We start from the raw sequence: 13,055 nt of genomic DNA, 5'->3' as shown, positions 1-13,055 counted from the left end.
CCAGTTTCCTGTGCTAAGCGTCTTAACGATTTTCGAGGACTGATCTGTAATCTTGCCTGAATATCCTTAACCTTTTCTTCAGTCAGCACAGTTCTCTTCGATTGCTTCTTCTTGTCACTCACTGAACCTGTGGCCCGCCACTTTTTCAGAAGCCTGTTTACACACGACTTTGTGGGAACTGGCGAGTCAGGATATTTCTGACGAAACCTATGTGCGAATTTTCTGTAAATGTTTTTCCTTGCAATAGTTTCGACAATAAACACACGCTGTTTAATAGTGAACTTCATTTCCACCGTCTGTCGACAGCTGTAAACATTCCACTCCACTTCCACAGCAAGACAAAGACTGACTGTTTAATGCAACCTCGGGTTCCGATTATGCAACCATCGGCGTAGGAGCACTGCAGTCACGGGGAGGAGTTGCATCCGTTCTGCGGTGGTATGACTCATGGCAAATTGCAGCCGCGGCGCGCACTTGATTGTACACACTGTATATATATATATATTTGGAACATGTAACAAGATGCACACACCATAAAGACTACTGGAAGGTTAGCTTTTTCACCCTATCATAATGGAGAAAATAAAGCTAACATGAACTACACAGGTGGACATGGAGTCAGGAACATACGCATTTTCTCTGACCCATTTATCATTTCAACTTCATGATTACAATTCATATTCTTTGAAATTGATATTATTTCCAGACAAGCTATTAAAGCATAAAATGTATGTCCTGGAACCTGTAATGTGTCAAAGTCTTGTGTTGTACATATACTTTGTTATTTATATCTGAATTATGTCTATGTATGTATGTAGTCGTACTTATGTGCAGTTCAGTCTTTTATGCATGCTCGCTTGGATATGTGTGTGTGTTTGGCCTGTTATAGTATTAGGTCTATTTAAATATGTTGTGCAGTTCAGTCTTTTATGCATGCTCACTTGGATATGTGTGTGTGTGGCCTGTTGTGGTATTAGGGCTATTTAAATATGTTAAAGGGGGGAGAGAGCATTACCACAACATGCCACTTTCCACACACACGAACACAAACCAAAACACGTGCATGTGTGGAAGAGGTTCAACCACACATAACTACAGCCACATGAAGAGGGATAATTCAGATTTAAATAACAAAGTATATGTACAATATAAAACCTTTGAAACATTCCAGGTATTTGGATGTACACAGGCACACATTGCCAATAAACAAATACACAATACTGGGAGATGCATCACATCACACAGCCTCTTAAATTCAAACATTTTTTTAAATTTTCAGCATAATAAAAATAATTAATTTGTTCAAGAGTAAGGAACTTAATACATAGCATGATATCACTGTGCCAACACTGTAATAGTTTACATCCAACTGCATACACACATGATTATGATCCATGCGAGACCAAAATGTGTCATGTAATATATAGTGGCAGGTCAAGAAATAAGAGTGGTTAAATGAGGAAGTGCACTTAAATTTGCAGTGAAGGCTGTGTTTCTGTACATATGTGTAGCAGGATACCAAAATATTACTTTATGAACAAAGTGCACTCGTATTATAGTTGACTGTATGTCTGAAGTCATCATTACAAAAATGCATTTTCTTAACTTGTTTTCTACTGATTTTCTATGCTACAAGCAGGAAGGTCGCAGGTTCAGTTCCCTGTGAGGACCTTGGTTTTTCAATTAACCTAATCCTTCCAGGGAGCCAAGTTAGCATAGTTCGTATAGCGACTGGCTACAGGCTGGATCACTGAGGGACTGGAGTTCAAGTCTTGGTAGGGTCAAGAATTTTCTCTTCTCCAAATAATCCAGACCAGCTCTGGGGTCCACCAAACCTCCTATCCATTGGGTGCTCGGGGCTCTTTCCCTGGGGTAAAGCAGCCGGCAAGTGAGGATGACCACTCACTTCCAGCTAGTGTCGAGGTCAAGAAAATGTGGATCTATACAGCCACTCTCCCATACGCCTTCATGGCACAGTGCTTAATTCGCTGAGCAGTGAGACAGTTTTACTTTTTTTCCCCCCCTTTTATCTAATCCTTCCAGCCACACTATGGCCCTGGAGTTGACCCAGCCTCTAACAAAAATTTGTACAGGAATATTTCTGGAGGTAAAGAGTGGCCAGCATGTAAGACTGGCAAGCTCACAGCCATCTGCCAGCCAATTTTCTAGAAAATATGTGAGCCTCAAAATATTACAGCCTTATGGGCCTCCACGGCCTGTTACAGGGATAGCTTCCACCCCCCTCCCCCCAGCTTATTTTATTCCAGGAAATTAAACCCAAACAACAGAAATATAATTCTTGAAATATTAGGAGTTGAGTGTAAAATGTAAATGTAAAACAACTCATTTTTGGATACATGTCAGATGATATGAAAAGCTACTGCTCTCTGCATTCACAAGCCATTCACCTGCTCTGAAGATGGAGGCGATACGTTCCTCCAAAACATCAGCCAAAACCCAGTAGACGACTTTCTTCATAGTCATCACCGTGAAAACCTCAAAACTTACAATTTATTTTATGTTTGATTTTTCAGTTATTTAAAATATTGCAAGGCATGTGGAAAAATTATATTCAGCATGAAGTATGTGACATAATTTCCACTACAACTTCTGTTTGAATTAAATTCTTGCTCCAGTATACACATAATGAATTACACTGAGATACTTGCAGGGACACATGCATGCCTTCATGTAAAATGGTCATTAAAATATTTCAATTTAAATGAAAATTGAAATGGCTCATAATTCTTGAACCTATATTTCATATAAAAATTGTAGATAATCTGAGCACCAGATCCAGTGTCACGTGTGCATGTGAGGGCAGGTGTAAGGAAAACTTCATGTGTACTGTGCAGCAAAGCAAAAGTTCCAAAAGTGAACCATAAAAAGAGAAGTCTGCTCACAGATAAACAGGAGTTTACTGTGTACCTTCTTACTGGACTCATCCAATTCTTTTTCAAGACATTTGATCCTCGCATCTGTGGTGCTTCTTACGTATTCATTTTTCCCTTTCATGGTCTGCACCTGACAAAATAAAGTACCACAGTACACATAAATACATATCAAGGTACAAATACACTCACTGACATACAAGATTCCAAGTACTTCTTTTGGTTTATTTTGGACTTCACCCATCGTCCGGTATAAGCTAGTCTCAATCACTGGACCAGTGATTGAGACTAGCTCTTTCTAAGGGGCCCAACTGAGTAGGTTAAACCTTCCCTATACACCTGAAGACGGAGACAGATCCAGTCTCCGAAACATTGTGGTTTTTTGTCTTTTTTATATACCGGACGATGGGTGAAGTCCAAAATAAGCCAAAAGAAGTACAGTATACACCATCGTCAGAATCCTTTCAAGATTCCAAGTGTTAATGAGGTCTCTCATTTCTGATGTCAGGCTCAGGTGTAAATGAAAAGCTAACTAAGAATTAGAAAGATTTGCTTTCAGCCCATTGTAGTGGACATACCAAAGTTAAAATACACTATACAAGTAGAGACAGTGTCAGGAACATAAGCATTTCCTGAAGACCGTACATTATTTCAACGTTCTGTTTATAACTGTAATTTTTTAAAGTGGCAGTATTTTGTCACTATCTATTAATGCCTACATACTCATGCATAAAATAACAGTACACAAATAGATAAATAACTGCAGTTCCAGTTGGCTTAGGCCGCTCTCTACATAAGCGCACAAAATGCATCCGTTTTAACAAACGACATGACGTCTGTTGTAGAAATAAAGAAGAGAGGCAAATGCTACGCTATCTTCTGGCTCCATTGCAGACAAAAGACTACGCATCGCATTCTGCAACTGTGTGGTGTCCACAGCAACATCCGTCATAAAGTACGTTTGTTACAACGGACGCATTTTATGCACTCGTGTAGACGCTGCCTAAATATGACAATTGATATGAAGATAGGAAACAGATATTTTGAAAATGTGGCACAGTTCAGATATTTGGGAACAACGATAACAGATCGAAACCTGATTCGGGTGGAAATTAAGAGGTGATTGAACTCGGGTAATGCTTGCTACCATTCAGTCCAGAACCTTTGTCTTCTCGTCTGTTGTCCAAAAACATAAAAATTAGAATATACAAAACTATAATTTTGCCTGTGGTTCTGTATGGGTGTGAAACTTGGTCTCTGACATTAAGGGAGGAACACAGACTGAGGGTGTTTGAGAACAGGGTATGGAGCATATTTGGACCGAAGAGAGATGAAGTGAAGGGAGACTGGAGAAAACAACACAATGAGGAACTTTCTAACCTGTACTTTTCTCAAAGTACAGACAACTCTCGATTATCCGGGGGCGGATTAACCGGTTTGCAGCTTAACCGGGGCTACTGAGGCTTTTTTGAGTCTTATATGTTGTTTAATATTCATTCACTTTCGTTTCACACAGTGAGTTGTAACACTATTTTCGCACTAGTGTGAACCACACTCTGCAGTCTTTGGTCCCGTTATGCTAACACAATGTTCTAAGGTATGGGTGAAAGAATGCAAGGCTTTGGGGAAAGTTTCAAGGACACATACACCGCCCCAGTTAGTTTCTTTGTATCGATCTTCAAGTGCGTTAGCAAAATGTCAGGGTGTAAAAGGAAGCGTCTTGTGTTAAGTATTCAACAGAAAAAGGAAAATGCCGCGAAAAAGTAAACGACAATATTAAATTTTTTTAAGTGTTAAGTGTGAATATTCGTAAAAGTGCTGGATGTTGTTGAAGACTGTGATTGAAATAACTAATTCATACTTCAGTGTAATGTAAAAAAGTATTAAATAGGCCATGAGAAGACATAACAATGAGGTTGAATAAATTTAAATACAGGTGGGCCTATAGTATTATGAAGGTACAGTATTACAGTACTACTTTTAATAAAATTTGTCTTAACCGGGTTTTTAATTAATCATGATTTCCATCCCCACCAGTATCCTGGATAATCGAGAGTTGAGTGTATAATTAGAATTACCAAGACAAGGAAGATCAGGTGGGCAGGCCATGTAGCACAAATGGGGGAGACGAGGAATGCATATAGGTTATTGGTGGGAAAGCCAGAAGGAAAGAGACCACTGGGAAGACCAAGGCGTAGGTGGGTGGACAATATTAGAATGAATCTTGGAGAGAATGGATGGGATGGTATGCATTCGATAGATCTGGATCAGGACAGGGACCAGTAGAGGGCTCTTGTGAACATGGTAATGAACCTTCGGGTTCCATAAAATGCTGGGAAATTCTTGAGTAGCTGCAGAATTGGCGACTCCTCCAGAAGGGCTCAGCTCCATGAATAAGTAAGTAAGTGTAAGATATTGTAGGATTTGTTTGAAGTTCTAGCAGTAAAGTGACTAGTATTGTAGATGAATCTAAGAAGTGTATAGTTCTCTCATGTCTTCTAATTTTCTCAAGCAATGAAACAAAATCAACAGAAACACACTTCAAGAAATCACTTAAGAATTAAGAGTGTGCATTTAAACTGTCAGTGTATTTTTTAAACTTCAAATAATTGATCCAAAGACACATATCTGAAGATATTAAAAGATTTGATTACATGTCGTACAGAAAGTATTATGGGACAAATCTGTATCGAAACCAAAGAGAATGATATTTACAGAAACATTCTGAATTATGAATTTTGGAGATGTAGAAAAATTGGAAAGATCATGAACACATACATAATGTCCAATTTATTTGTTACAAGATGTACAAGATGTGCCTGTATGTGTGTCAAGCAGATAACAACAAAAACTGCATGTATATTGAATTTTACAAGATTTAAAAATAAATATTTAGGATTGTGCATATGCTTCTACTAGCAGTGTGAGCGCGCTTCCACTAGCGAAGTTTAAATGCTCAACTGCACAAATAGGTGTACTTTGGCCATGATGACCATACTCATCACTGGACCGATCAGGGTACTTCAGACATTAAGAGTTAATATGCACTGCACAGGAATGTAAATGCTCCCAAGATGTTTAATAAGGAACCACAAACTGGGAAGTATGCTCACAGTTGAATCGGACTGTTCAGTAAGTATTTCTTCCTTGGTGTTACATTATATGGACATCTTACATTATACCTTCTCATTGGACTCTTACTTGATCATCAAGATGCTGGACCTTTGAATAAAGTAGTTCCACAGCACATTTGGCATGTTGAAGTTCTGCTTTCATTTGCTCCATCTGTCAAAACATTGCATCACAGTAAACAAAAATACTCATCAGGGTGCAAATAAAGTCACTGTATTGCAAGATACTAAGAGTGAAAGACATCTTTCTGACATTTAACTCAGGTATAAATGAACAACTGCTTAGGAACTGGTGGAAGATTTAATTTTCTATCATAAATAACATTCCAGAGCTAACAACTGAAACTGACAGAGATAAGGATAGGAACATATGCATTTCTTCTTACCCAGTATAGAATTTCAACTTCAAATTTACAATTTTGACTTTTGAAACTGATAGTGTTTCGAGACCGCATGTTGTCCAGTTTATTTAATTACAGCGAAACCTCGATTCATCGTTTTCGTCGGGGCTTCTGAAAAAAAAAAAACGATGGTTGCGGGAAAACGATAGATGCGGGGCCTATATAAAATGAATGAAAACGGTCACATTTGCCTATGTGTATTAACTAAATCAAAAAACGCAAACCAGTGATATTTCCACTGTCAAGTCCAATTCGCGTTACTACTTTTTAAAAAAAGTCATTAATTTTCATTTGTTTAGTAGCACCTTTCCTTTTCAAGCTGAATAATAATCTTTTAATATTAACAATGTTCGCTTGGTCTCTTTCGGTGATGTCGTGAGCATATGTGAACGCTCTCACTGACTCAAATGCACGAAGTGCTTCCGTAAAACTGGGCACTGGTTCGGACTCGGTTTCATCGTCATCACCACGATCACCACCTCCATCACCTTGCCCCTGCGCAGTCGTTCTTCTAGAGTCCGAACTTTTTTCACAGGAAGCGCCATGTGGGAGAAAATTGTTGACGACGCTAACAATAATACGAAGCACGTCGAGGATCGAACACGTGATGGACTGTATACTCAACCAGGCGAAATCGCGAACTGAGTTGATTCACACGATTCACACTAACATACAGTAAAGTTTTCCTAGCTGGAGGGTTCTTGGCATCCCCTTATCGCTCACGCTCATTGTTTTGCAGGTAAGACGCGCTCAACGTCGTATACCACACATTTTTACGGTACTGCTACTTGCTACACCACGTTTCAAAAACATCAGCCGCTTTAACTACTACCAATGCTTACTAACATTTGTGTGGTGTTGCACTTTCTTAAAACGATCAATGCGGGATTAACATTCATGGGGACCAAGAATTCTGACCGATAGATGCGGGAAAACGATAAATCGAAGAACGATCGATGCGGGTTTTATTTCCACAGTTTAGATAGGATTTGTTCAGGGACCACAGAAATTAAACGATGGTTCCGGGAAAACGATATATTCGGGAACGATAGATCGAGGTTTCGCTGTATACTGTTAGGTCGAAAACCAACGGAAGAAGTATACTTAACATAAATTATGTGATTATCTTCGCTCTACACCTCTTGTTTGCAATGTTTTCTTGCTCTGACAAATACATAATGAATTAACCTTTTTATACACATAGAAACGGGGGCACGCGGTAGCGTAGTTGATTGAGGCACTATGCTACAAGCTGGAAGGTTGCAGGTTCAAGTCCCGATGAGGTCACTGGATGTTTTTCAATTGACCTAATCCTCCTGGCCGCACTATGGCCCTGGGGTCGACTCAGCCTCTAACAGAAATGAGTACCAGGAATTAATTAAATAATTTTCCTGGGGAGTAAAGCGCAGCCGGCCCGTAAGGCTGACAACCTTTTAGCTGATTGTCTAGATAATGTGGGACCCTCAACATCTCACAACCCTATGGTTCTTACAGGGATAGCTTTACTTTTTTATACATATAGAAACATATATGTCTGCATGTGAAGTAATTACTAAAGTTCAGAAATAAACATGGCAGTTTAAGTGGTTTCATAGTCCTTTGTAGAATTATTTTATGCTAGATTTCTTGAATGTGCGAACATTGCTTCTGGAGTTGCACATGAACCAGATAGACAGTTGGACAGATGGACTGAGCAACTTAATAGCCAATCTACAGAATTCTAATGCTCCATATGTCACTTGAATAAACCCAAAATGTGAAAACTGTGCATATACGAGTATAACTGAGAGTATAATATACGTATATATATTTGCCCTCTGGTGTTATGTTACACACACGTCTTGCTGTGTAACTCTTTATTGGTCTCCAATTACTAGTCTTCAGTGTGTATTATCTTCACATCAGACTCTCTGACTGTTTGAAACTGATAATATTTCGAGATTATCTATTAATCTACACATACTCATGCACAAAATAACAGTACATACACTTACTGAGGACACAGAAATTGGCCATTCCACGGAGTTTAAATATGAGAGTTGAACAACTGACTGAGGAACAATGTGTCTAAATATACTGTGAGACAATTTGTATATTGTATTAGCAACTTTAATGTACAATATTATGCTTTCAGTATTGCTTATTAATTATGATGTAAACTGAGAAATAGTTTTAAAATGTAATGGTTATATTAACAGAGTGTAGGGCATTATAGGCACAAGTGAGCTGCAGCTGAACACAGCTTCAGCTTCAGACACTGCATTCAATTTCACAGTACCTTCATTCTTGCCACTAAGATGTGTTACATGAACTGCATTGTTAGGGAGGCCATTGAAATTTAGCTCCATCCCAAAAGTATGAATAGAAAGGTGGGCTTCTGTCTCAGCAAGTCGTGGAAGCCTCAAACCTGCTCCTTCCATATCTGTTAGACTATGCAGGTCAATGCATGCCCAGCAGTTTAGACCCAAGGCTACCGCATCAGTGCTCACTCGGAAACCCTCGGTTTCCCCCTGACACAATCCTGTATTGGCTTTGGCCTGCTACCTGCTCGCCCAGCTCAACAGACCCTACTTCTCTCCTCTCTAATGATTTGCCATGTGGCTCATTCTCCCTCCCTTCCATTTCTTATATAGCTGTGTGTTTCAGACTGGTGGCTCAGTGTAGAGCCACCCGCTCACTCTGGTTCCCTGCTTGCGGATTTATCTACCATGAAGATGGAGGCGATACCTTCCTCTGAAACGTTCATTCACGCAAGGGCTACACAGCGCCACATCCAAGAAGACGGCATTCCTCTTTATAGAGAGCATATCAACATTTCTGCCAAAGAGAGTCTAGGTTTTTATGAATTGAAGAAGCATAAGCCATGGTTCAATGAAGGATGCTCAGATTTATTAGACCGAAAGAAACAAACCAAATTGCAGTGGTTGCCGGATCCAAGTGATATAAGTGGCAATAATCTGAACAATATAAGACGTGAAACTGGCAGGCAGTTTAGGAATAAAAAGAGTGAATAACTGAAAGACAAAATTTATGAGCTTCCAATGAATTGTAAGATCAGGAACATTTGAGACCTGTATAGAGGAATAAATGAATTTAAGAGAGGTTACCAACCTAGAACTAACTTAGTGAAGGATGAGATCTGCTTGCAGATTCCCACAATATTTTAATAGGCTGTAAGAACTACTTCTCTCAGTTACTGAATGTACATAGTGTCAGTGATGTTAGACAGACAGAAATACATACAGCTTAGACATTAATACTTGATCACAGCCCGTTTGAGGGTGAAATTGCTATTGCAAACTGAAAAGGTATAAATTGCCAGGTAGTGGTCAAATTCTGGCAGAACTTATTCAAGCAGGAGGCAAAATATTCTAAGATCCATAGCTGATTAATTCCATTTGGAATAAGGAAAAATTGCCTGATCATTGGAAGGTGTCTATTATTGTACCAGTTCACAAGAAGAGTAATAAAACTAAGTGCCGTGATTATCGTGGGATATCACTGCTATCAACTTCGAACAAAATTTTATCCAGTATTCTTCTCTCAAAGTTAAGTCCATAAATCAGTGTTAGTTTCGATGTAAGAGATCAACTACTGATCAGATCTTTTGCATTCGTCAGATACTGGAGAAAACATCAGAGTACAAGGAGACAGGACATCAGCTATTCATAGTCTTCAGGATAGCCTATGATTCAGTTAGAGGGGAGAATTGTACAACATTCTGTTAGCGTTTTGGAAACCCATGAAACTAGTCAGGCTGATTAAAATGCGTTTAAGCAAAACATATGGTGAAGTCCGTATATGTAAACAGCTGTATGATAAGTTTCCTATCCAGAATTGTCTAAAGCAAGGAGATGTTTATCGCCGCTGATTTTCAACTTTGCCTTAGAATATGCGAATAGGAAGTTCCAGGAAAATCAGATGGGACTGAAATTAAATGGGATACATCAGCTGTTGGTCTATTCTGATGATGTGAATCTACTGAGTGATAATATAGATACCATAAAGAGAAGCACACAAAATTTAGTTGATGCATGTAAGGAGGTTGGTCTAGAAGTGAACACAGAGAAAATAAGTGTATGTTGCTGTCTCATCACCAAAATGCAGGGCAAAATCAGGACATAAAGATAAATAACAGATGTTTTGGAAATGTGGCACAGTTCAGATATTTGAGAAGGACTGTAACAAATCAAAACCTCTTTCTGGAGGAACACAAGAAGAGACTGAACTTGGATAATGCTTGCTACCATTCAGTCCAAAACCTTTTGTTTTCTCGTCTGCTGTCTAAAATCATGAAAATTAGAATGTACAAAATTAGAATTTTGCCTGTAGTTCTGTATGGATGTGAAACTTGGTCTCTTGGCATTAAGGGACGAACATAGACTGAGGATGTTTGATAACAGGGTGTTGAGGAGGATATTTGGACCGAAGAGAGATGAAGTGAAGGGAAACTGGAGAAAACAACACAATGAGGAACTTTGTAACCTGTACTCTCCTCAAAGTATAATTAGAATTACCAAGACAAGGAGGATGAGATAGGCAGGATATAGAATATTGGTGGGAAAGTGAGAAGGAAAACAAAGACACAGCTGGGTGGGCAATTTTTAAATGGATCTTAGAGAAATAGGATGGGATGGTATGAATTGAATTGATCCGGCTGAGGATATGGACCAGTGGAGTGCTCTCGTGAACATGGTAATGAACCTTTAGCTTCCATAAAATGCTGGGAAGTTCTTGATTAGCTGCACAATTGGCGGCTTCTCAAGAAGGACCCAGCTGCATAATGAGTGATGTTCAATGTATAATTGTTATGTAAACATGATGAATTATGAATTCATAGCCATTGGAATTGAGCCTAAGTCCATTGTCTAAATTAATAAAAGAGAAGAAATGCATAATTAACTGGAAAGCATAGTTAGCCTAGGTTCTGTGTTTGATCAGGACACCGTGGTTACTGTACAATCATGAGGACAGTTACACATGTCTGATGTGGTTAAGTCTGTGAAAAGTTGCAAGATTTTGGAAATTTTATATGGGATGTAAAATATGTGATTCACTTTCCACTACAACTTATCTCTGAAGCGTTTTCTTGTTCCAATAAATAACTACAGAGTTATGCTTGAGATAAATGCAGAAATAGATGTACGCCTTCATGCAAATCGTACTTAAATTTTTCCACCTTAAAGAGATTTAAAGTAGCTTGATGAACCTTGAATAAATTTTTTGTATTGAATTTCTTCACAAACCACATCACTTGTAGAGTTGCACCATGCTCACAGATGGACAGGTGGACTGAAGAATTTAATATGCACTGCACAGCAATGATAATCCTCTGAAGGGCACAAAAATGAAACGCAAAGTTGGAAGTTCATTCACAGATAAACTGGAGTGCTCTGTACATTTTGTTCCTTGGTTTTATGTTATATGCATATATTACTGAGTACCTTCATACTGGACAGCCTTGATTTTTCTTCAAGGTGTTCTTTCAACACATCAGACCGATCCATGGCACGTGCAACTTCTTCAGCTTTCCATTTCATGCACTCCATCTGACAAAAGATTACAACACAATACATTCACCACCATTTAGGGTACCAACAGTGAATGAGATGTAAATGAACAACTACCTAAGGACTGGTGGAATGTTTTGATTTCAGCCACTTATAATGGGCTTGCCAGAGCTTACATAAATGACATACTTAGTGGCTGTAACAGGAAGATAAGCGTTTCCTCTAACACATTACATTATTTCAACTTTGTGATTGTAATTACTTTTTTTAAAATATTATTTCAAATCCAGCTACTAATGTACAACTACTCATGCATAAAATAATGTTGTAAAAGTTTATTGGGGACACAAAGATTTCCAGTTCCACCAACTTTCAATACTACAAACGCACATTACCCTAATACACTGTGAAAAAGTTGCATTTATTAGAAAAATTAATTTCCAGCATTATGCTGTTGCTTATAAATCTTCAGTTAAATTAAAAAACATTTTAAATTTGATATGTATAGTAATTTAGTGTAAAGTATTGTAAGCCTTTCTTCAAATTCTGTCAATGAAATCAACTAATATTGTAGATTAATGTCTGTATGAATTCATCAGTATCAAGAATGTATATTTCAAACTTGTTTTCTATTTATTTCATTCCATAAAATGAAATCCTTTCAATAGAAACATACTTCTCGAAATCATTTAGGAACTGTGTGTGTGTTATAAAGTGTATATACTGAACACAAAATAATTCATTCATAGATACATGTTAGAAGAAATGAGAAATCCTATAGAACCGAATATGATACTCCTTTTGATATCAGAAGTACTTAGAGATTGAAATAATAATTACAAATTAATATGAGTAAATTGTGATAGTTCTGAAAATATTCTGAAGTCAGAAGTCCATAGACTTCTGACTTGTGGAAGCATCAAAATACAGCATAATCCCAATTATCTGAACTAATACAGCTGAAGAGAAGCGTACTTAATCGAAATGCATACATGACCTGTACTAGTTATGATCAGGAAACCATGGTTAATGTACAAACTCAAATGAGAACAGGCAATGTCCAATTTATATAACGATCTGAAGCATCATCATACTGAATACACTTACAATTGGTATACATAA

The 13,055-nt window shown here is 38.1% G+C and overlaps 1 protein-coding gene across 3 annotated transcripts in view; it reads right to left on the bottom strand.

The window, feature by feature from the left end:
* The window catches only part of LOC111874532 (myosin heavy chain, skeletal muscle, adult), a 53,478-nt gene that overhangs the window by 30,400 nt on the left and 10,023 nt on the right, over window positions 1-13,055 (bottom strand). For all 3 annotated transcript variants that reach the window (XM_033755484.1, XM_033755486.1, XM_033755485.1), the window contains exons 5-7: window positions 11,868-11,972; window positions 6,093-6,176; window positions 2,929-3,024 (exon numbers count right to left, since the gene is read on the bottom strand). In XM_033755484.1, the coding sequence (XP_033611375.1) occupies window positions 2,929-3,024; window positions 6,093-6,176; window positions 11,868-11,972 (285 nt within the window). The remainder of the gene's footprint in view (window positions 1-2,928; window positions 3,025-6,092; window positions 6,177-11,867; window positions 11,973-13,055) is intronic.

The sequence above is a fragment of the Cryptotermes secundus genome, unplaced genomic scaffold (assembly GCF_002891405.2).
Source record: "Cryptotermes secundus unplaced genomic scaffold, Csec_1.0 scaffold790, whole genome shotgun sequence".
Taxonomy (NCBI): Eukaryota; Metazoa; Arthropoda; class Insecta; order Blattodea; family Kalotermitidae; genus Cryptotermes; species Cryptotermes secundus.
This window is presented reverse-complemented; position numbering and strand designations above follow the sequence as displayed.